Consider the following 25995-nt stretch of genomic DNA (forward strand, 5'->3'; position numbering starts at 1 on the left):
GTTTATAGGAGCCCAGAGACATGCAAATAGTCAAGTGCATCACAGGTTGTATGATGTGCATAAGGATTGATACATTGGTGCAGTAGTTTAAAGACACAATGCTGATTGTGCAAATATTCAAGAAACAACGTGTGGGGCAGAAAACTAAAGAGAAGCGTAGAAATCCTAAACATAATGGGCAATCATATGGTCCTTCCAGAGCAGCGTGGGTGCTATTGCCTCCTATATTGGGTCTTTTATATGCGAGTTTCACGCCACCCGCTCGAAGGCAGCACCGTGGTAATTTCCTGCGTGTCGCCACAACATTTCAATTTTCTGGTGGTGGCCACTTGCAGACAAACCACTCTACCTGCAGAGTGTTGTGCTATAACCTGTACTATCTTACCAGGCAAAGGTGCAGGCGCACATCTGTGTACACACAGACACTAATCATGTAAGGGTTTGAAAAATAGTTAACACTTGGGGGATTCTTTGGCTTTTGTGCGTCTCCACTTTTTGTTTTCATACCAGGCGCGCTGAGGCACCGAGGAGAATCGCGGGCCGCCCCTTGTCCTCGGTCCCTCGCCTCCCGATTTTCCACACTGCTCCCTGAAAGGAGCGGAGGCTTGGGAAAAGTCATACTAACTGAAACAATGTGTTGACGATAGGCCCACTGCAGACCACTGCCCACATCATGTGCGCACACACTGACCATCTGAAAACACCAGATGGGGGCGAACTAAAGATATCCATCCTGGTTGTGATATGAGGCAGAAACTTAAAGGGGTTCAACTGTTGATTATGTGAGCTCTGTAGATGTGTAATTCTGGGGGTGCATGAAAAAAATCCTTAAGAAAAGACAGATCATTGTTTCAGGGGGAAAAAAATATGACAATGCTGAGAAACCCATGATAGGTTGCTGTCCTCTTGCCTGCTCCGGTGCACAATGCGTGTGTTAAAACGGGTGAGGGCCTGTCTGAAGGAGGGTATTTCTATTCAGTCTGAGGAGAAGCGCCCGTGAAAAGAGGCCAGTGTATAAATGTGCGCCATTGATCTTTTCTTTCACGTCTGCTTTGTGACCACAAACGTGTGGACATCAAAAGATTCCTCCACTTCTTAAGCGAACAAACATAGCTGCTCCTCTCGTCATCCAGTTTTGACAAAATAGCTAAACCAATTGGTTCCTAAGGGCTGCAGTGAAAATAATCATAACCTTGCAGGTTTAAGTTGTAACTGTAACTATTTGTGCGCTGACAAACATCTATGGCCACAGTTAAAGTCAACCATATTGCTTTACCTTGTTTTTTTTCCAAAGTCGACGCTTGTTTGCTGAAGCTTGATTGAGTGGCCTTGCAAAACCAAATCAGAGTTTCATATGGAAGTGCTGATATTTCACGGCTCCTGCCATATTAGTACGACACTAATTGCGTAAAATGCACCGAAACATTACAGGCCACAGTTGTGGTGCCACATACTGAAGCATTTAATTCGGTATGAAATTTGGCGGAGGTGTCCTGGTGTTAGTGGGCTTTCTGCTGTCTTTTGTCCGCATTTGAACGCCGCATTATGTGCGCTTTTCACGCTCAGTTTTTCAACACAAGACCGTGGAGCGCAGATTTGGAGACGCGGCATCACAACAGTCGCCTGTCTTGTTATTCTGCGCCACAAGGGGAGAAATTTCACCGCTGATTACTCGGTATAATTTCAATTAGTGTTGGCTCTCCGCTCTTTAGGGGTGGCAGATTTGCTAAATGAAAGGAGGGGTTGTGTTTTATTAAAATAAAAGAATGCAGCCAGACATAAAAACAGTGCAAAACACATCAGAAGTCGTTATGTCACATCTATCCATAAGAATAGCGCGACGAGAAACTTGTGTCCCAATTTGACGTAATAATGCAAGTGCCATTAAATGACAAGTTAAGTGTATGTTTATAAAAAGGCGCGGGCTCTTGCTCCACTTTCACTTTTCAGCCTCAGGTCATTCATTAACCCAATCTGACCTTTGTCATGGATGCCTGCCGGCGGGGACCTGACAAAGCTGCTGTAATAATTGGACTATTGGGGAACTTGTTAACAACAATTAGTGAAGCAATTATGCAATTACTGCAATAAACTATTTCTTCTCAGAGGGAAACTGAGACATTTGCAAACCAATGGTTATATAGGCCTACACCAAACGACAGCCTGTGGCTTTAGTAAAAGAAATGCAGAAATTACATCTGAGGAGAAAATAGATCCTATGAATAACAGTAGACAACAAATGCGTTTTCAGCGGCCTGTAACTTTATTTTAATAGTACAGAATAGTCTCATGTTTCTAGATTTAAAACCAACAATTAATGTTTGACAAGCTTTAAATATTCATTGATCAATGATCAGACAAACTCATTTGTCTTTAAGCTGCAGACTGTTTGCAGAAGATGATAATAATAATAATAAAAACACCTTTACTCAGTTGTATCCTGTTTAAGTAAACGCATGCTTTTATAGACTATACCATGTTCTGGTGTTTCAGCAGAACCGTCCTTTTTAATATATGCAAACACAGGCCCGTGACTCGGCGCACCAGGAGCGGAGCAAATCGATGTACCGCCTTCCATTCACACGGACCCGAGGCAGCACTGGTGTGACCAAAACGCTCATTGTGAGGAACAAGGTCACAGTTTACAAAAAGAGCAGGTACGTGGACATGTGCACTGTAAAAATATTAGAAATATAAAGAGGATTTTCTCCACGGCCACGCGACGGACCTGTTGGCGAAGCTCTGATCAAACATCAAACAGACATAGCATCATGAATTTCTATAGACTGGTCCACGGGTTATTTAAAGACTTCTTACTTTGCTTTGGGGACACAATGGCCGCTGTTCGCCCGTTTGTGCCGGGGTTACCGCATGAAAAGGCGAGAGGTGCACATTAACATCGCTTAAGGTTTTTTCAAGGGACGAAATGAACTGACTGGAAAGTAACTTTATAACTCGCTGGAGGATGAAGCCTTTGTCGAGCTCTGAACTGAAAGACATAAGTGCCTAACAAAAGGAGGGCACCATTGTTAAACACTAAAGCGCATGGGTATTGATGCGCCTTGAATTGCAAAACATCTGCCATTTACTCTGAACGACTTGAGCAAAGATTTGAATGAGAATAACCAACCATTCCTCAGCGCACTGTCTTTGGCCGAGGCCCGAGCCTTAAACAGGGATATGGCCAACATGAAGATGAAGCGTTCAATTGGAGATTAAAAGCAAATCAAAACAAACCTAAGAGGAAATCATTGCGCCCTTTTCTCCATGTTGACTCCCTATAAGGCAACACCGTCATCATCTAGTCTATAATATATTTAGACTGTTATTTTAGTCCAGCTCATGGCACTTGATGGATTTATAACCTATCCAGTCCTATCCATCTATTTACCCATCTGTGGATTAAAACAGGGTTAGTTCTGAACAACAGCACATGGACTAAAAATTAACTCCATCTAATTGTAGTTGCTGGCAGGGGCCCTGGTCTGGATGTAAATATAATGAAGCCCACTCTAAAATGAATGCATTTGCTTATGAGTTATAGACTTGTTAATAAACCAGTCAATTTTCTTTAAGACAGGGGTACTGCGCCTTTCTCTAAAACGGGTTGAAGTGTAAGGTAATAGGAGGCACTATTTCATCATTAATTACACCAAGGGTCCTGTCCATTGAAAAATAAAATAAGATAAAATAAAAAGACAATTGAAGGACAAAGTCGCAAATAGCCTCCATTTAAAGTGTGTTTTGTTTTTGCTGTGGGCGCAAAAGGCAGTTTCAGGCCAAGTTTTTTTTTTTTTCCCAGGACTTTCCCTTTATCCGACCAAAGTGGAAAATTGAAAGGTACAAGTGAAAAGCCACGGGGCGTTCCTCCGATTTTCTTCGCTCCGTATTTTGTGGAACTTGAATATGTGTCCCCTCAGCAGAAGGGACTTTAACAATATGATTCTTTAATAGTAAAATTAATCAAAGCATGTTCGCCATTAAAACTTAAAACAAATGCTGCTGCAATAGTGTAAGTAGTTCATCTTAGTTTTAAACATGGAGACTAATTTAATTTCTATAGGGCACTCGTCATGCACCTTGCAACTTTATTATGTTTAGATTTTATTTAGACATTTTAATCACTAAGTGCTCACAGCAGACATTGAACTCGACACAAGAGGATGACACAGCTGCGCAACAGTTTTCTGGCAACCTGTGTGGCGAATGTAATTCTGAAATTGGTATGAAATCGTCAATTTGTTGGTGTCAGCGTTCAGCTTCACAGACGCACCATATGCCATGCAAAGTGGCACCATTTACCAATTCGTTCCTAGTTTCACGGTCCATCCTCCCCTTCTCCTCGTCAGGAAGCTGAATGGCCACAACAAAATGGCAATTTACCCTCTGGAATGGTCACATACCCCCTGCGGCAAGGCTCCAGGGGCGAAATCCGCATTGAGACGCTGACGGGGGTGGCTTGGGACGCATCCGGTTGTGTATGATGCATTGCCATAACAATTGGAAACATATCTGCTATCTGGAATACACGACACAAAACTAAAATATTTGACTTTGAAAACCATCTCTCTGACCTTTCATTTTGAAATTCTGAAGTTTCATGTTGTGCAACTCCAAAGATTTTAGGTGTACAGAGAATTTAGGTGCCATGATCCATCCCTTTTGTGCAGATCTGAATTTTTGTACCTGAATTTTACCCAGCCTCCTGTCTTTGAGTTTTTAACTTATGCAATTAAAGTATTTAATTATCATAATACATTTTTGTATTTTGTATTTACAGTTGGAGATATTGCATTATCTTCAGTGATTTACACAGTTGTGTATTAACTCCAAGCTGGTCATTTGACATAATTTAAAAATGAAAAAAAAATTTTTTCACACTGCTAAGATCTTATGAAATATGGAAAAATAAGATCAAAATGAAGAAATAGAAAAAGAATAATCAAGACAAAAAATGGAATCAGAAATTACCCATAAATCTGTTTTTAGAGGTCAGACCTGCCATCTAGTGTTTACATGAAGGGACACACGAGTTCATGATGTGGTGACATGATGAGGCGGAGAGTAGCTTACCAATGGATTCATTTTTCAAAATCCCAGTGATTAAGCAAGAATTGTCCCAAACATAAAGATCACATAATGGTTTCTGTCTGATTATAGGGGTACAGTATACATCAACACCCTAATTTCTTACCCAAATATTGTAAGGAATCAAAAGAAATCTATTCAGACAGTGCAAGGGGAGTTGTTAAATGGAGCCTTCATTTTTTTGATTAGAGCTAACCCGAACCCTAACCACAAGATAAATGTATACAGGCCAAAAAGGGAAGCACACATGTAGGACTGAATAGTGTTTATTACAGCAAGTTATTTGTTGAAAAAAATCATGAAAATGGTTATCTTTACCAAATCTGCATAAAGCTACCATACTTGCCAACCCCACCACCGCCCTCACTTCAATATCAACAAAAATATTTCAAACAGACTTATTTGCAACAATTAAGGTTTGAAAGATAAAATGATATATAGATAGATGTGTTTATCATCAGACTTCTTGAGAGATACTGACATTAGTGGAATCAAAGAGTCACCTAGTGGAATTGTTGTCTATCCTGTTGACAGTGAGGCGGTGCCATCATGTGGTGAAATTAGTATTGTAACAGTCAGAGCAGTATTCCAGACTAGTGACACAATCAGCCATATAAAAGCTATTTATAATCTAAATTGCCTATATTGTGATCATTGGTAAATGCTACTTTTTGGAGCACATAAAGTCAGATCCAGGCATCTACTGGCTAATTGTTTTGGTATAGTTCTGAATGAGACCTTGGAAGTACTGCTGTGTATTCTTTTGGGGTTGAAAAATGATGATGTAACATTTTGGGAGGAAATACCACAACAAAAAGGAGTAGAGACTGGAGAGTACTGCCAGAGCGTTAAGGGGATGGATGTACTTTCCACGGTAAAGTATAGCCACGGTGGCAAAGATGATCCAGGTGAGGATCAGGAGGAGCAGGCAGAATGTTATAGCTTTGGCCTCATTGTAGTTTTTTGGGAGGTCTTTTCCCATGTAGGAGAATATAAAGCAAAGGCAACATAGAAATACAAGAAAAATAATGGAACCAGAGTTTCCAGCCATACTGACATCACAACTAAGGATGATTTTGTCTGGATAAAAAAGTGTTTCATTGTAGGGCTTGGGGGGTTCACAAGAATTTCCAATAAGAAATAAAATGGCCTGAATAAAAAAAGCTCCTGCAATGACCAGCCACTGTCCATGATATTTCATCCACCAACCGTGGAGCTTAGGAAACTTGGCAGCTATTTTGAAAATGCAAACAATTTGAAAAGAGCGCACAACAAAACATGCCTGACAGACAGTGTAGAACAAAATGAACGGTAAAAACCTTAGGAGACAAAAAGAAGCTGTTGGCTTGTCAAAGTAAAAGAACACACTCAGACTACACAGACTGAGGCAGCCTAAAATGAGGAAGCACATTGGTCCTCCTGCAGATCTTACAACTGGGGTGTTGTAGTTGATGGCAAAGAGAACAGACATGGCTACTATGAGGCCCACCAAGACCCAGGCTCCCACCATGATTATCACGGCCACACTGTCTGAAAATGCCATGTACTCCACCACCCGCAAGCTGCATGACGTACTTCCATCTTCAGACCATTCTGTTTCCTCACATTTGATGCAGTTGTAGGGATCCTCTGTTTTTACAAAAGAGAGGGACAATTTCTCAGAAAAAGTCATGGTTAACATTTAAAAAATAAAGACAGACCAGAAGAGAGATGAAAAGGAGTAAAGATTACAGCAAGTTTTGTGCCTAGAAAATATACTTGCTTGTGTAATGTGTCATGATTTACCTGTGATGTTCACATAAGTTCCATTTGGACAAATTTCGCAAGTGAAGCAGCATTTGTAGATTCCATCTTGTTTTTTTATATGTCCCACTGGACACTCTGGGGAACACAGTGAAGTAGGCACCTGTACAGCACAAGGGGTAGAGGCTTATAAGTGAGAAGCGCCTATTAAGTTACTATTCCGTAATGAAAGACAAAAATAAAACAACAAGCACAACTATTTTCTAGCACCATGCACTTTATATAACAATACAAACACTGTTTTTATTATACTACGCATAAGACGACACATATTGTTATAAGGAAAAAACAACATACTTCTTTTGTGTACCAATTGATTTCGGTGTTGTTGATGAAGAAATTGACGGATGGGTGAAAACGATGAAAGCCGATTTCCTGTGGGTCACCACTGCTGTTCCAGAAAACAATAGAGTACATTCCAAACTTGGGGTCGCCAGCCTCATTGAAATGAATTCTTTCATTTAAAAGTGTAAAGTTTGACTTCCTCAGCTCGGCAAGAACCTGTTGCATTCACACAAACTTAAGATGAGTATTTACTTGCATGTATTCATCAATATGCTAATATTTCAGTGGGGAGGGGCGATCAGATTTAAAGCAGAAGTAAGTGATATATTTGTGTTAATATAAGTCTTAAATAGTTATATCTTCCGACAGCAATCACTTACATAGAGTGTTTGGACTGAAACACGGGTCTCTCAGTCCCTCTGCTCTGCTCTGAGCCGAGGAGAAAACATTTATCGTATCCTACAGTTTTTATCCAATGAGGAGAGAGAACGGCATGCAGGGCTGTGTGTGCAGCCAAGGAACGCCGTGAATGTGGCGACGTAGGGACGAGGACTGTTATGGTGCGTTCAAGGAAACTCGTATTTTTCCGACCGTGAAGTGGTACCAGTTCGATCTGGTACGACTTCACCGGTAAAACAGGTCGGAAAAACACGAGTGGGTTGCCTGAAACGCTACAAAGTCGTAAGTTGTGACTTGAAGCTGTAATTTACGATTTCAAAAGCCTGCCTGGAACGCAGCATTAGCGAAAACGACCGGACCACTTACTTCTGCTTTAAGTTCAAGTTTAAGTTCTTGATAACAATAACAAGGCAATCTTTGAAAAGTAAGCAGAAATTATATGGAGCAAAAGGCTGGCTAATCAAAAACTAAGTTCTTGAAATACTGTAAATATTTGTTTGGTTTCTGTGTACAGTAAGGGAGTTTTGAGCTTTTTCAGTTATTTCTTCATTTTTTAAAAATGTTTTTGCTTGTTGGACTTCATAACAATGAACTTGTATGTATGCTGAGATTAAAATTTGTTAGAACATTTGTGTACTCACCATATGTGGGTACACTGTAATACTGTCATTACATGTACCAGCTCCGCACTGCAAGACATTGTGTAAGGCATGAGCTATGGCATACACAGCAGAATAAATGGGAAAAGAGAAAGACGGGTCTGTAGCAAGGACATCTTCTGGACTCACGCTGCAGTTGCAAACCTGATTACAAAACTCCTGTCCTGCATTTTCCCAGTGAGTCTGGATATTGGATGATTTGATAAAATCATTGAAACCAGGGATCGTCACAACTGACTGAGCCACCCCAAGTACAGTTCCAATATTTTGTACTCCTTCGTTCTTAGAGAGTTTCTTGTTCAAGGACCAGGTATCTCCTGCTATCCACACTTTGTTGGTGACATTAAGTTTCACTGCTGACCCAATGAGAGCTTCTGCAGACATTACAGGAGCAAAAACAATGATGACATTTATTCTTTGTGCTTGTATCTGTTTAAACATTTTGGAATAATCAGAGTTGTCGTCGAAAGTTTTGGTGTACGCCAGGCAGATCTCAGTGTCCTTAATCATATTTCTGAATAACTCCTGGCCATCACTGCCAAAATTGTTATCACTGTTGAGGAAAGCAACCCAGCGCCAGTTGAAGTGCTGTATAATGTTAATGATCGCTTCAATCATGTCACTATTGGGATGGACCGTTCGAAAGAAAGATGGGAATTTTGATGTTTCTGAAAAAACAGAAGTAGAAGATCCATAATTGACCTGTTGAAAGAGAACAAACAAAGGAAACAATTTTAAACGAAAGAAATTATATAACTGATATAAGACAATCTGTATGGCTGACAAAAAAACTAACCATAGGAATGAGATCCACCATGAATAGTGGTGCCACAGTCAAGGCCTGGTTGCTTGTAAATGGACCAACAACTGCTATCACTTTGGGCACATTGGCCTTATGTCCTTTTTGCTTGTGTGGTTCACCCCAAGGATGGATCCAGCCATTGACTGATAGGAGGTTGAAAATATCTGGGAAATTGTGTGTTTCTGAGCAGTGGTCAAATATCTCATAGCCAAGAGATATGTTTGGCAGTAGGTTGGGTGAGTTGTTGATTTCCTCTACAGAGAATCTCATCAACTGAAACCTCCGATAACCTGAAAGAACGAACTTCTGACTGAAGACAAATAAAAAAAACAGCAAGAAAACAGGGTTAAGAACTTGAAATTGTTAAGCATTAAAACCGTATTGGTAACAGTGTTGTTGTAACTATAACTGACACTGCCATTTCCACAGGCTTATGAGGTAACTCACACATTCTTTTTTGTTACTAAGTAAAGCTTCCCATACACCGTACAATATGATGTAATAATACTACAGTTTTGTATTCTTAAATAGTTTGATCTTGGCATCCACAAAGATTAATTGTAAGACTCACCTGGCACAGTTGACGGCTTCTGGTCTGTCCTGATGCATCGGGGCGTCGACATAATGAATATCAAAAAGTCCACCTATTAAATAATCTCCTTTCAGCCGAAACTCTGAAGGTTGGACAGTGCACTGAGGCAAAGCATGTAGAAGAGACCATAATACACACAGAGGAGCAAAGAAGTGCTTCATTGTTGTGGTAAATGTTCACCATTCTGGTGCGAAATACGTGGAGAGTTGCCTCTGCCTTTACTAATTTATGAGACGCAGGTGATGGTTATGCTCCAGTGATTATTTTCATGCACGTGGGAATGAAATTCATACCTATACGTGGTTGGAGGAGAATTTACAAATTATTATGCAAAAACATCTCAACGCCTGCTGAACATACTTCCTATGATGTATACACACAATCATCAAAGTTACTGCCTTGATGAATGACCAGCAACTCACCAGAATTTGAATTCAGGCAACCTCCTGGTGGAAGGGCGGAAATCCTTGTTCTGCTTGGTAAGAGGGAGCAGAGCCTCATCAAGTGAGACAGATTGCACAGTGAAGTTGTGCTGATTCCATTGAGATGTAATAACTTCATTGATACAGCACACTGAAGCACTGTCTTATGTCAGTCTTGTCTGGGAGATTGGACAGTGGTCAAAAGGTTTGAGACTGTGAGTGGCAGGAGTTTGAACCCACACAGGAGAGACATAAGGTGATAAATGCAATGTAAGATCCAGGGCATCTTAGACAACACCAAACAACCTCTACACCACATTCAGGTTTCCATCTCTTATCCAGGGACCTGGGCCAACTGAAGTTTTAAACTACATTAGAATAAGCACACCGTTGGGAGGTCACCAAGTACTTTTGTTGGTACAAAACATTTGCCTTGGGTTTGTTGTCTTCTCACCTTTTCTTACATTTTCATCCTTACTCTGTCTCCGGTGCAAATTAGATTTTCCTTAAAGATTGGGCTGAGTTTCTGCAAAGGGCTGCTTTTTTTTTCTTTCTCTTAGAAAACGTCCGTACACACATCCCATGTACCTACTGTCCATACAATACAGACTACGATTATTACCACTACTAAGAAAACATTATTATTCAGGTTACATGCAAGCATAAAAACCTTTTAGGGATATGTGAAGATTTTTTATGACTGCAAAAATTAAATTGACTTAAATACAAGAGGATGGAAAACCACAAATAAAACTGAACAAGTAGACTTTAATGAGTTTCTTGTAAGTATTTCCATTGCTATAGTCAACATTGCCATTAACAGATGTTTTCTTTCCAGTCCTGAGAGCTTTGGCCAAGTTGGGTATATAAAGGAATTAACTTTGATGCTGAATTGCACCATTTCTTCCAGACTGGTGAGTAACAATTATTATTGCACTTAATATATAGATGTTTATTTGACTGTTCTTTCTTGGGTCCCATTGTCTTAATGTATTTCTTCATTGCATAATACTCAGCAGTGTCTTATTTTCTTGATACATTTAATAACTGAAAAAACTTTAAACTCTTATTGTTGGAGTGAATGTTTTAAAATTGAATGGACCTTCAGAAAAAAATAAAGCAAATCCTACCAAGTAAAGATGAGCTTGTAGAATCACACAGAACACAGTCACAAGCATATAATATTAATATATTTGGTTTATGCTAAGGTCACCTCATCTTACAAATTGTCCCTGCATGATTTAATGTTGCCACACAAGTCATTTGAAAGATGAACATTTGCAATCACACAGCAGATGAAAATGACTTGGATGGCTACTCATCATAGCCGGCTCAGTGGTTTCTCACCACAATTTGAATTCATCCTGGGTGAGACACAGAACTCCTGTTCATCACCAGGGGCGGGGCCCTCACCAACTGAGACGGATAACACGGTGCGGTCAAAATGGTAAAAGACATACAAAGATGAATCAACAACGGCCATTATTAGCAATAAGACTATATAAAATGGAATCAAATTAATCTCAGTTTGAAGCATACATCACTACACAACAATGTATAACAGTGTAAAGCAAAATGTAACTTCTTCATTGTCTGCCATCTGGTACAATATGGATAACCTATACTGTCTAGTCAAGTAAGATGTGTCACAATAGTGTTTGGTACTAAGCACATTTGCACTTTAAATCGAGGAGCTGATCACTTCATTTGATGTTATAAGTTTCCATTTTATTCTTCTTGACCACCAGAGGTGAAGCTTTAAGCACTGGATCTCACATATATGCACAGGTTGAGTATTTGACTTTTTTCAACAGTGTCAGCTGTGACCCCAGATCAACTGAGGGCTTTACTGCACTTATACATAATGAATTGTTTGAAATAGGTTATAGAACAATACATTTACTCTAATGAAATAGGCTAAGTAGTTACCCTTGAACTAACAAACTTTGTCGATATTATACATTTGTCTATATAATAGTTTGTCACGTTGACAATACCACAGTGTATTATTGTGACTGTGTGGTGAGATTAGTGATAGCCTACAGCAACAAACAAGCACATGTCAATGAATATCTTTATTTAATCAACTTTATGAATTAATCATTTTTATTTGATTCACTATTTAATATTGTGAGACTGTATATAACATTGTGTCCATTTAAAGTATATTGTTAATTAATATGCTATTAACATTACAAGCACATATTCTAATATGCCCCACCTGGGTCTTTTGAAAGGATAAAATACCAAGTGTTCAAAAAGATAAGCTGTAGCTTTGTGTTTAACTGACAAGTGTGAGTGCAATTTGATCTTGAGAAAAATGCTAAATTATTCCTTTAATGAGAGCTGTGCAATGGATACAAACTATGCCAATTATGCCAACAATCCTTTGATTACAGTGTCTGTATACTTTATTTCTGCTAATTTCAAGACATGATACATTACAAACCGTAGTTTAAAAGAAGCAAATCACAAAGACTTTCACTATAAAGCTTAATCGTTAGTAGAAGGCCTAAACATGAACTTTTCTGTATACTCATATTTACTGGAGGCATCTACTGGCTAATTGTTTTGGTGTAATTCTGAATGAGACCTTGGAAGTACTGCTGCGTGTTTTTGTAGGGTTGAAAAATGATGATGTAACATTTTGGGAGGAAATACCACAACAAAAAGGAGTAGAGACTGGAGAGTACTGCCAGAGCGTTAAGGATTTGGATGAACTTTCCACGGTAAAGCATGTATTCAGTGACAAAGATGATCCAGGTGAGGATCAGGAGGAGCAGGCAGAACGTTATAGCTTTGGCCTCATTGTAGTTTTTTGGGAGGTCTTTTCCCATGTAGGAGAATATGAAGCAAAGGCAACATAGAAATACAGGAAAAATAATGGAACCAGAGTTTCCAGCCATACTGACATCACAACTGAGGATGATTTTGTCTGGATAAAAAAGTGTTTCATTGTAGGGCTTGGGGGGTTCACAAGAATTTCCAATAAGAAGTAAAATGGCCTGAATAAAAAAAGCCCCCGCGATGACCAGCCACTGTCCATGATATTTCATCCACCAACTGTGGAGCTTAGGAAACTTGGCAGCTATTTTGAAAATGCAAACAATTTGAAAAGAGCGCACAACAAAACATGCCTGACAGACAGTGTAGAACAAAATGAACGGTAAAAACCTTAGGAGACAAAAAGAAGCTGTTGGCTTGTCAAAGTAAAAGAACACACTCAGACTACACAGACTGAGGCAGCCTAAAATGAGGAAGCACATTGGTCCTCCTGCAGATCTTACAACTGGGGTGTTGTAGTTGATGGCAAAGAGAACAGACATGGCTACTATGAGGCCCACCAAGACCCAGGCTCCCACCATGAGCAGTATAGCCTCACTGTCTGTGTATGCAATGTACTCCACCACCCGCAGGCTGCATGACGTACTTCCATCTTCAGACCATTCTGTTTCCTCACATTTGATGCAGTTATAGGGATCCTCTGTTGTACAAGAAAACACACAATTTGACTGAAAAAATATAGTTAACTTTTAAAAAACAAAGACAGACAAAAAGGTGTAAGATTATACAGTGCTGTATATGCCCCTTTCATGAATTCATCATTTTGTATTTGGTATTTTCAAAATTTGTGCAATAATCTTGAACATTTAAATGTGACACATACGCAATTAATAAGAAATCAGCAAGGGGGAAAATACGTTTTCACAGCAATGTATATTACAGTGTCTGACCTTGACCTTGAATGTTTAATAGTTGTCAAGTATAGAAACTGCTTTTACTAATTTTCCTGTTTTCATGCATAGTCATTTACCTGTGGTGTTCAGATAAGTTCCATTTGGACAGATTTCACACGTGAAGCAGCAGTCATGGATTCCATCTTGTTTTTTTGCATGTCCTACTGGACACTCTGGGGAACACAGTGAAGCTGGCACCTGTACAAAACAATTGTTTAACAGCAAATGAAATTTAAGAGAGGACATTGCTGTGAAGGGTGGAAAAGTTTGAGATGGAAATAGGAAATACAACTTACTTCTCCGTCTGTGTACCACTGAATTTTGGTGTTGTCAATGAAAGAATGCACTGATGGGTTAAATTTAAAAAAGCCAATCTCTTCTGTATCTCCATTGTGGTTCCAGAAAACAATAGTATAGGATCCGAACTTGGGGTCACCATTCTCATCAAATTGAATGCTTTCATTCAAAAGTGTAAAGTTTGACTTCTTCAGCTCTGCAAGAACCTGATGTGAGGACACAAAGTTTAGTTGTACATTATTAAAATCAAAAATGTTGTGAAAAGGTTCCTAGAAAAACACACATGTCTGTGTGTGCCCCCCTTTTTAAGCTTTTACAGAAAGGATTTTGTGAATTCTAATTGATATCAATTCAATTTTATTACCTACTGAGTTTGACACAACAGATTTTTTTTTTTGACAAAAAAAAGGTATATCATCAGCTTAAAACTTTAATTATCAGAAATGTTAAAAATTCAAATGGTTAAATTTGATATATCCTCATATTTATATACTTACCGTGTGTGGGTAGACTGTAATATTGCCATTGCATTTACCAAATCCACATTGCAAGACATTGTGTAATGCATGAGCAATGGCATGAACAGCAGAATAAACAGCAAAAGAGAAAGATGGGTCCATATAAATAATATCCTCTGCACTCAGGCTACTGCAGTTACAAAACTGATTACACAACTGCTGCCTTGCATTTTCACAAAGAGCCTGCCTTTTGGGTGATTTGATAAAATCACTGAAACCAGGGATCATCACCACTGGCTGAGCCACCCCAAGTACAGTTCCAATATTCCTGATTCCCTTCTCTTTGGGGAGCTTCTTGTTTAAAGACCAGGTATCTCCTGCTATCCACACTTTGTTGGTGACATTAAGTTGTATTGCTGACTCAATGAGAGCTTCAGCAGTCATTTTAGGAACAAAAACAATAATGACACGTATCTTCTGTGCCCCTATGTGTTTGAATATTTGTGAATGATTAGAATCGTCGTTGAGAGCTTTGGTGTACGCCAGGCAGATGTCGGTGTCCTTAATCCTCTTTATGAACAGGTCACGACCGTCTTTGCCGAATTCATCATCACTATAAAGGAAAGCAACCCAGCGCCAGTTGAAGTGCTGTATGATGTTTATAAACACTTCTATGACGTCTTTATTGGAATGCACTGTTCGTAGGAAAGATGGATATTTTTGTTTCTCTGAAAAGGCAGAACTAGCAGCTCCATAAGTGACCTGTTAAAAGAATTATAGAAAAATTATTGTTATTTTCACTCAAACTGAATTGTCATTTCTATCAATTGACAGCTTTTATTACTTAGTACACATATCTCAAAAAAATGTTCCAACACAGTGCTTGACAAACTTGCCACAGGAATGAGATCTGTCATGAATAATGGGGCCACCGTCAATGTCTCAGAGCTTGAAAAAGGGCCGACCACTGCTACCACTTTGGACACACTGGACGAATTCTTGTATGGTGTCCCCCAAGGTTTGATCAAGTCATTGACTGAGATGAGATTCAGAATAGCTGGAAAGTTCTGTATATCTAAGCAGTGGTCAAATATCTGATAGCCAAGAGATATGTTTGGTAGTAGGTCGGTAGAGTTGTTGATTTCCTCCACAGAGAATCTCATCAACTGGAACCTCCGATAACTTGACAGAATTAAGGGTTTACTGTGGACACAGAAAAGACAGCAGAAAAGTGAGATTGCAACGTGAACAAATCCTAGGTAAAGCCTGTTATGAAACTCACCCGGTGCAGTCAATAGATTCTGGTCTGTTCTGTCGAACAGGGTCACTGACATGATGAATATCAAAAAGTCCACCTATTAAATAATCTCCTTCCAGCTGAAACTCTGAGGCTGGGACAGTGCACCGAGTCAAAGCATTCAGAAGAGATCCCAGCACACACACGGGAAGAAGATGTTTCATTGTTGTGGTTATCATTCATCAAGTTGAGGCGAAGATCAAAGGCATTAGTCTCTGCTTTTAAGAAGCAATGTGGTGCTTGTGACAGGAAACCCCTACCTGTCATTTCCATGCATGTGGGTATGCCTGACTTTAGATAAGCACATACTTGAACATGATTGGTGGAGAATTCACAAATTAGGATGCAAAAAACATAGAAGCTGCACTTACTCCTGTCATGGACAACCAACTATGACAGAATGAAGTGATACACACACACACACACACACACACACACACACACACACATACATCTATTACATTACATTTATGAGCGTGTGGAATTTGATTATCTCCAAGAATCCATAGCTTAAGATAAAGTCCAGCATTTCTCAGGTCCATTCCATCATTACTGCAGCATTACTGTGTGTCTGTATGTAATTGGGCAAAACCAAAGGAAAATGTCCTGCCTTGGCTGGACAATAAAGTTTTTTTTTTTAAAATTCCAATCCAAAAAGTGTTCGAAACTTCCATTGTTCTTTTTTTTTAATATATATTGTGGAACTTTGTGAAATTCAGCTGGCACTTGAACAGAGGATATATATTTTTATTCTGTGATTTTCTCTTATGAAGAAAAATAACTATCAATTAAAAATATGTAGGTATATATATATATATATATATATTTTTTTTTTATAAATGGCAGACCTAAAATTGTATGTAGATATTGTCCATCAAACTGAAAGAGTGAAAAGTACAATGAAACATAGTTATATCATTGCATATTGTATAAATGTCTTATGAGATAAATAGTTTATGGAGGACAGGGGTGACAAGAGGTGAAACTGTGGTAGTGAAATCACATGAGGCCACAAACAAATACTCAAACATCGAGTAATTAATGGTCAGTGCCGAATGCTATCCTGTAACAAATAAGTTCTGCATGACTGCCTGGATAACTGACCACACAGGAAACAATTTGCAGACATGCTGTGGATGACAATGATGGATGACAGGCCATTAGCTGTGCCCTCAGACAACCTGATGAAATGGCCTGAAAAGAGTTTTGTTTTAGTGCTGATACAACAGCATACGAAGAAAAAAGAAGAAAAAAGAAGAAAAAAAGTGTTGTTTGTTTCTGATAACTATGCCAAAAAAAGGTGACAGTGAGGTGGGGGACAGGGGTTGGGGGCTGTTCCTAAATCTGCTGGTTAAGGAGGCTGTTCTCCACACCACAACAACGGCATCCAAAATAGTGTCAACATCTAACAAAGTCCACACTCTGGCCTGTTCAGGGCCGCTATGACGGCAGGGATCACGATTTTCCCATAATGAGCCCTTCTGCGCCACAGTGCTCTGTATCTGCATCCTGAGGGGAGTGGGGTGAGGTGGGAGTTCAGTGGTAGTGTGATGTCCTGTTCTATTGAGGTTGCAATGTGTATAAAAGTAATAGCACACCGATCATGATCAAGACGCGTGTTTTGATATGTAATTTGCTAATTTGTATAATTAGTGAACCGAAATTTGTCCAGAAGATGAAGAAAGAAAATAGGTAGGAAAAAATCCACACGTTAACAATAGTGCTCGGTGCGATTGCCCCATGGCCATAATTATTACTATAAATCTGGAATTCTAATTAATATTGTATCTATTCCTTATAACCAAAACCAAAATAACATTAAAACCACATCAAATGATATTTCTTCTTCCTGGGGAGATATGCTACACTGAAGATTTTATAGCAGTAGAATATATTAGTGTTATAATCTTAACAGACTGAATTATAAATTTAAGTTTCCCAAATTTATTATACAGCATCCATTAAGATTTAAAGGGCATCAAGTTAAGGGCGGTGCATGGCGCAGTGGTTAAAGCGGCCGCCCCATGTACTGTAAAGGCTACAGTCCTCAACGCAGGGGTCCCCAGTTTGAGTCCCGCGTCGGGCAGACCTTCCCTGCATGTCATTCCCTCTCTCTGTGCCTCCCCCTTTCATCATTATGATGTTTCTGATACTGTCTTGGAAAATGTAGAAAATTAATTCATACATTTCGTTCAAAACCACAAAATGTCAACCTCATGGTGTTGCTTGAGTCAGGTGATCACCATTCAGTGGGATCTATTGTTGAAGAACCATAATGAAAAACTGATTAAAAACTGGACTTTTATTTTTATCAATGAATTTTTGGGATTGTGAGGGACCGAGTCGGTTGCAATGAGGACAACAGATAGTAACTTCAAAAAAAGGGGGTTTTATTTACCCAAAATATACAGAAACAAAATTACTCAAATGAACATAAGGTCTGGGCCCATAAAAGAGGTCAAATTAACAAACCTGTGCAAAAGTCAACTGAATAAACTAACAGAAGACAAAACAGAACAGAATTAAACAGACCTAACTAATGAACACAAGGGAGAACTTATATACTGGGTGGTCAGCCCATACTAACAAGAGAGGGGTTAACTTAAACCCTAAACACAAAAGACCACAGCTAATTCACAAACAAAACAACTTAGGAAAGGCAACGTATTAAAATAAACACAATCTATGCATAACCAAACAAACTGATATTACTAATGGTCTAAGGAAAATAATGAACATAACTAAAACACTAAACTTCCCCCCATGGTGCACCAGCCCTTGGGTTGGCCCAATTAGTGCCGCCTCTTATAAAATGGCCGAGCGTGTGGGGGCGGATCCTTTTATCAGGAGGATCCCAGCAACACCAACAGCACCAGCAGCACCAGCAGCACCAACAGCACCGGTAACTCAAAGAACAGAGAGAGATTAGAAACAACAAAAGCTAACTAAATATATGTGCTCAAATAAAACTAATGTATTGCCAAATAATAAAGTATGTTGTATGCAACCAAACCTGTGTGAGTTATTTCAATACTTAAGTGCTAAACCAACTTATAAAATGTATAAACAAAATATGGTTAACATAAATATAGAAACAAAATAGTATTGTGTATAATGTGAATGCAGGTGCAGTGGGCTACCGTTATCATGGCTGTGTGGCCACAGCTGTGGCCATCACACACTCCCCCCCTTCGGAGTCTTCGCTGGAACAGCGGGAGAGGTAATCCGCAGTGGTGTTATCCCTGCCAGGGATGTGCTGCACCGTGAACCGATATGGCTGCATGGCAAGATACCACCGGGTGATTCGCCCATTAGTGTCTTTCATCCTCTCCAACCATTGCAGTGCCTTATGGTCAGTCTCCAAAGCGAACTCCCTCCCCAGTAGATAATACTTGAATGAGTCCAGGGCCCACTTCACCGCCAAGGCTTCTTTTTCCACTGTGGAGTAGCGGACCTCTCTGGGGAATAACTTCCGGCTGATGTAAGCCACAGGATGCTGGTCCCTTTTCACTCCCTGCAAAAGCACAGCTCCAACACCCCTCTCAGATGCATCAGTTTGCAGTGTGAAAGGTTCATTGAAATCTGGACTGTGGAGAACAGGGCTCTTACTCAGGGATTCCTGGATGTCCTTAAAAGCAGCCACTGCCTCAGCTGTCCACTGGATGTGGTTGGGGCACCTTGAGCCAGTTCGGTCGGTCAGGAGGGCAGCCCTGGCTGAGAAGTTCGGGATGAACCGATGGTAAAAGCCAGCCATCCCCAGGAAGGATCTCAGCTGCTTCCTACTCTGTGGGAGAGGACACGACTTGAGTGCATGCACTTTATGGACTTGCGGTTTGATTAACCCACCTCCAATGGTGAAGCCAAGGTACTCTGTTTCCTCTCTGGCGATTGCACACTTTGTGGGATTGACTGTCAGGCCTGCTGACCTCAGGCGATCCAGGACTTCCTTCAATTGCCTCAGGTGGTCCTCCCAGGTGGCGCTGTAGATGACAATATCATCGAGATATGCACAAGCAAAATCAGACAGTTCACAGAGTACCTGGTCCATTAATCGTTGAAAAGTTGCAGGGGCCCCGTGCAACCCAAATGGCAAGACTGTGAACTGGAACAGCCCCCAGGGAGTCCGAAAGGCTGTCAGCTCCTGAGACTGCTGGGTCAGGGGCACCTGCCAGTAACCTTTACACAGGTCAATTGTGGTCAGGTATTTTGCCTTCCCCAGGCGCTCGATGAGGTCGTCAATCCGTGGAGTGGGGTATGAATCAAATTTTGAAACCGAGTTCAGGTACCTGAAGTCGATACAGAAACGGATGGATCCATCCTTCTTCGGGACCAGAACCACCGGATTACACCACTCACTTTTCGAAGGTCGGATTATACCCAGGGACAACATGAGGTCCACTTCCTTTTTCAGGGCCACCAGGAGGCGCTCCGGTATCCTGTAGCTCATCCGTCTCACAGACACATCAGGTTTCAAAATAATATCATGTTCCACAATATCTGTACGCCCAGGATACTCTTGAAAAATTTCTGAGTTAATCAAAGTCTTCACCTGAGTCTGCTGGTCCTCAGAGAGGTGGCCCAAATCCAGGTCAGAGGATACTGATGCCGGTAAATACTCATCGTCCGCCTCCTCTTCCTCCTTCACAGCCTGGATCAGCAGCACCCTTGCACCCTCTCCAGTCCTTGGGAACCATTCTTTGAGGAGATTCACATGGAGAACCCGGCTGGCATGATGACGTCCTGGGTTAGAGACCTGATAGGTGGTGGGCCCAAGCTTCCTCTGAACCTCAAAAGGCCCCTGCCACTTTGCCAACAGCTTGCTATCACTGGTTGGCAGCATAACCAGGACCTTTTGACCTGGTTCGAAGCTTCTCTGCCTGGCTGACTGGTCATACCAGGTCTTCTGATGTCGCTGGGCCTCCGCCATATGTGCCTCTGCCAGTTGACTCATCCTCTGGAGTTTCTCTCTCATCTGTACCACATAAGAAACAACATTAACAGGCCCCTCCCTCCTGTGATCCCCCTCCCAGGTCTCCCGCAGCAAGGCCAGAGGACCCCTCACCTCATGACCATAAAGCAGTTCGAAAGGGGAGAAACCTGTAGAGGCTTGGGGTACCTCCCTGTAGGCGAAGAGGAGGTAGGGGAGCCATTGATCCCAGTCAGATCCAGTTTCATTAACGAACTTACGGAGCATTTGTTTGAGGGTCTGGTTGAACCGTTCTGTCAAACCATCTGTCTGCGGATGGTATGGGGTGGTGCGTACACTCTTTATGCCCAGCAGCTGGTAAACCTGTTTCAAAAGGTTGGACATAAAGTTAGTGCCCTGGTCTGTCAAAATTTCACAGGGGAATCCCACTCTTGAAAAAAATTGAACCAGAGAAAAAGCCACAGTTTTTGCTTTAACAGATTTCAATGGGAACACTTCAGGATATTTGGTACCATAATCGGTAATGACCAACATGTAACGGTTGCCTGATTTACTCTTTTCCACAGGGCCAACAACGTCCATCCCCAAGCGTTCAAAGGGAGTAGTAATGATGGGGAGTGGCTGGAGAGGAGCTCTGGTGGGGCCTCTCATTGAGGTCTTTTGGCACTGAGGGCAACTCCTGCAGAACTGGGAAACATCAAAACTCAAACCTGGCCAGAAAAAATGGTGTTTAATACGAGCTGTGGTCTTGTGTTTCCCCAGGTGGCCAGCCCAGGGAATCGAGTGGCCCAAGGTAAGTACCATGTCTCGGGCCACCTGCGGGACTACTAGCTGTTTAACCTGGCCATGCTGACGGTAAAGAACCCCATTCTGAAGGAAGTACTCTTCCGTCCTGCCATCAGGTTCCATCTCAGGCTCCCTCTCCTTTGCTCTCTGAAAAAAGACAGACAGTATTGGGTCCTCTTGTTGCAGTTGCATTATGTTGTCAGGTACTTGAAAACCTAAAGGCACATCTGGAGCAGCCTCAGCTGATGAATGTAAAGCAGTGTGTTGGAATTTCTCTTGCCTCTTTTGCCTACGGGGCTTCCGACACTTCCCGGGCTGTGTTTCAAGCCTGACACCATAGAATGGCAAGGCACTGAGGGCTGGGGAATCTACCTCCCCCTGTTTAGCTTGTGCTCTGGTGACTGCAACATTACAACTTTGCACTGGATTTAGCAGATCAAAAAGTACAGGGAGGTCATCACCTAAAACCACTGGAAAGGGCAAGTTATCTGCAACTCCAACATTTAACAGATAGGCCTGTCCATGTACTTCAATATAGATGTCTGCCGTGGGGTAAAACTTCTCATCACCATGTACACAGCAAATGGGAATAGTCTCCAGAGTGCAAACAGTATTGGCTGGCACATATTTCCTGTGCACAAGAGTCTGAGTACTGCCAGTGTCAATCAGGGCTCTGAGATGTTCTCCATTTATTTTGACATTGGTTGTTTTCATGGACTGGTTAGTGTGAGGCTTAATGTCAGCTTGGCGTGGAACAAAACACATTTGAGTGAGCTTAGCTGGATTCTGTGGGCACATTGGTTTAATATGGCCTTCCTGTCCACACAGGTAACAAGTGGGTGTTTTATTGGGAGCTCTTGATTGTGTTTGCTGGCTCTCCCTTACAGGAGGCTTACCCCCACCTGCTGGTGACCTCTGGTAGTGTTGAGGAGGGCCAGGTCTGCGGGTGTCCTTCCAGGTGGGGTTGCTCCACGGCTGATTGTTTTTCCGTGCAGCCACAAACACATCAGCCAGAGTAGCAGCTTCTGCAGCTGACTTTGGATCATGCTCCTTTACCCAAACCTGAAGCTCAGGACACAACATTCTCAAGTATTGTTCCAGAATAATCATTTCTCCAACATCATGAACTGTTTTACCTTGAGGTTGGATCCACTTCCCATACAGCTCTTTGAGCCTCACATAGAGCTCCTTGGGGCTCTCATCAGGTCCAACATCCAGTGAGCGGAACCTCCGCCTGTAGGTCTCAGGGTTAACATCATATTTTCTCAGTATAGCAGTTTTTACAGCATCATATTCCAGGGAATCATCAACATCCATATTTACATATGCTCCTCGAGCCTTACCAGTCAGAAGTGGAATGAGTCGGAAAACCCAATCTGATCTCGGCCACCGACATGCAGCTGCTATCCTCTCAAACGTAATGAGAAAGTGCTCAACATCATCATTTTCTGTTAACTTCTCTAGTCTGGGTTCATGAGAGAATCGAGACTGACCTGACGGATTACTCACAGGCTGGATGGGCTCGACTGAGGCTGCAGCTTGGGCCTGCAGCCGACCACCATCTGGGTCCAGAGCCTGCACAGTAGAAGTGGGCTCTAGTGCTGGAGATGTATGTGCCTGCGCTGCCTGTACATCCTCCTGCAGAAGCCTGAACTGGTTATGTAATGCTTGGAACCGTTGCTCCTGCCTTGTAGCTTCTTCTTTCCTTTTCGCCTCCCGGGCCTCCTGTTGCCCCATGAAGGCCTGCAGAATGCCTGTTAAGTCTCTCAATGTTGGCTCTCTACTCTCTTCACCCCCAGTGCCATCTTCTTTTAAAGCTCCCTCCTGCATCTCTTCCTCACTCTCAGCCTGGGCTTCCAACCCTGTTTGTGTCCTGAGATCTGCTCGACCACCTCTTGCCACTCTTCCTCCACGGGCCCGCATGTCTTCACAAATGGAGGAGAAGACAAAAGGGGAAAAAAGGAAAAAAAAGAGAAAAAAAAATACCTGTGTCCTCAACTGGCTGATCCCACCACTGCCACCATATGTGAGGGACCGAGTCGGTTGCAATGAGGACAACAGATAGTAACTTCAAAAAAAAGGGGTTTTATTTACCCAAAATATACAGAAACAAAATTACTCAAATGAACATAAGGTCTGGGCCCATAAAAGAGGTCAAATTAACAAACCTGTGCAAAAGTCAACTGAATAAACTAACAGAAGACAAAACAGAACAGAATTAAACAGACCTAACTAATGAACACAAGGGAGAACTTATATACTGGGTGGTCAGCCCATACTAACAAAAGAGGGGTTAACTTAAACCCTAAACACAAAAGACCACAGCTAATTCACAAACAAAACAACTTAGGAAAGGCAACGTATTAAAATAAACACAATCTATGCATAACCAAACAAACTGATATTACTAATGGTCTAAGGAAAATAATGAACATAACTAAAACACTAAACTTCCCCCCATGGTGCACCAGCCCTTGGGTTGGCCCAATTAGTGCCGCCTCTTATAAAATGGCCGAGCGTGTGGGGGCGGATCCTTTTATCAGGAGGATCCCAGCAACACCAACAGCACCAGCAGCACCAGCAGCACCAACAGCACCGGTAACTCAAAGAACAGAGAGAGATTAGAAACAACAAAAGCTAACTAAATATATGTGCTCAAATAAAACTAATGTATTGCCAAATAATAAAGTATGTTGTATGCAACCAAACCTGTGTGAGTTATTTCAATACTTAAGTGCTAAACCAACTTATAAAATGTATAAACAAAATATGGTTAACATAAATATAGAAACAAAATAGTATTGTGTATAATGTGAATGCAGGTGCAGTGGGCTACCGTTATCATGGCTGTGTGGCCACAGCTGTGGCCATCACAGGGATGTTACACTCAACAATTGAGAACTTTGATCTCAGTTGTGGCGATTAACATGTTTATTCTAACAGGACCAATGGTTATTTTTAATCAATAACACCACTTGTCACTGTGTAGCTATTTCTTACCAGGCTGATTAACTATTGACATAATTTGTATTTTAGGCAGCTAGGCTATAACAAGGCTAACAGTTAGCCTGCCTAAAGAGGCATTATGAGCATAGCACACCACACCTTGTCAACAATACAATGTAAAGACCAAATTTTATTCAGAGAGAAAAGCCGATCAGTTCTCAAATCAGTTAAATCCTATACCAATTGATTTCTGTGGCGTCCTCCCCTAGCATTACCTCTAGCCGCTTGCAAACTAGCAATCAGCTAATTTAAGACAACAATTCACTTGCTAACTAAATGATATGACTAGTATTACCTCTTTTGGACAAATGTTTTTCTCCTTTTATATGATGAACTAACTACTTAAAATTGTTTTTTTTTATTAATCTTTATTTTATTTTTGCAGACACAACAAGCGGTCCATATCAACAACAACAGACATGATAAAACAGATTTAAGAAAGAGAAAAAGACATACACACAGACAGAGAATCAATTCTCCACATAATTCATAAGGCTATCCCACCAGTGTTTTCTAAGCCTGGAGGAATATCTATAGCAGCTCCTATCAGGTCAATAATGCTGTTTCCTGAGTCATCCAGGCGGCACATAAAACGATACATTAAATTTCTTAGAAGTGCTTCACAATTGGGTACATTTAAATTAACAAAGAGTTGGCTCGCACTGAAGCAACAACCTCAGTCCATCATTGTAGGCCACTATGAGCCGCCGCATAGGCTACTGCTTTTCTTATAGCTACACCAGAGGTGAGCTGTATACATTGGTCTACAGAAAGATCTAAACAGGGAACATTTAACATCAACTGAGCACATACTAAACCTACGAAGGAGCATATTAGCTTGAGCATATTGCTTTGAACACTGCCTATAAATATCTCTATCATCATGCCAATCATCAGTAAGAAAATGCCCAAGATACTTTGTCTCCTGACATGTCATGAGCAGATTATCATCTAGAAAAAACTGAGGAAACACTAATTTCTTGTCCTCTTTGCACCTGACTATCATGGCATTACTTTTCTTGTCATTAAATTTAATGTCATAAGCATTCCCATACTGTGAACATACCTTTAACAAACTTTGTAGGCCAGCACTGTATGGACTAAAAATAACCAGGTCATCAGCATACATTAAATGATTTACAACAGTATTTCCAACAAGGCAGCCTGTGTTACATATGTTCAGATGTTTTGACAGGTCATCCATGTACATTAAACAAAATGGGGGACAAAATGCCACCTTGGCGAACACCATTATTTACATGAAACGGGGCCAACACAACATTGGCCTTGTGGCTCTTTTCATACTGAGCAGAATATGGGCTTAATCAGTTATGACTGGTTATATTGGCTGGATTTGAAAGAAAAAAATTACACCCTTGATGCACCTGCTTTAAAATCTACTTTAAAGAAACTATTTATCAGTCAGTTTATCAACAA

The 25995-nt window shown here is 41.0% G+C and overlaps 2 protein-coding genes across 2 annotated transcripts; both read right to left on the bottom strand.

Annotated features, from left to right (window-relative positions):
- Positions 1 to 5788: 5788 nt before the first annotated feature.
- On the bottom strand, positions 5789 to 9789 carry LOC146984453 (taste receptor type 1 member 1-like). The gene is made up of 6 exons (XM_085783106.1): positions 9608 to 9789; positions 9031 to 9346; positions 8217 to 8936; positions 7189 to 7392; positions 6874 to 6994; positions 5789 to 6717 (listed from the first exon to the last, which is right to left on the bottom strand). Exons 1-6 carry the CDS (start codon positions 9787 to 9789, stop codon positions 5789 to 5791), a joined length of 2472 nt encoding a protein of 823 aa, XP_085639232.1.
- Positions 9790 to 12565: 2776 nt separating this feature from the next.
- LOC146984454 (taste receptor type 1 member 1-like) lies at positions 12566 to 15876 on the bottom strand. The gene is made up of 5 exons (XM_085783202.1): positions 15439 to 15876; positions 14582 to 15304; positions 14084 to 14290; positions 13865 to 13985; positions 12566 to 13534 (listed from the first exon to the last, which is right to left on the bottom strand). Exons 1-5 carry the CDS (start codon positions 15874 to 15876, stop codon positions 12606 to 12608), a joined length of 2418 nt encoding a protein of 805 aa, XP_085639328.1. The 3' UTR covers positions 12566 to 12605.
- Between the last annotated feature and the right edge of the window lie 10119 nt (positions 15877 to 25995).

The sequence above is a fragment of the Trachurus japonicus genome, chromosome 7, assembly GCF_045865225.1.
Source record: "Trachurus japonicus isolate A0001 chromosome 7, Traja_1.0".
Classification (NCBI taxonomy): Eukaryota; Metazoa; Chordata; class Actinopteri; order Carangiformes; family Carangidae; genus Trachurus; species Trachurus japonicus.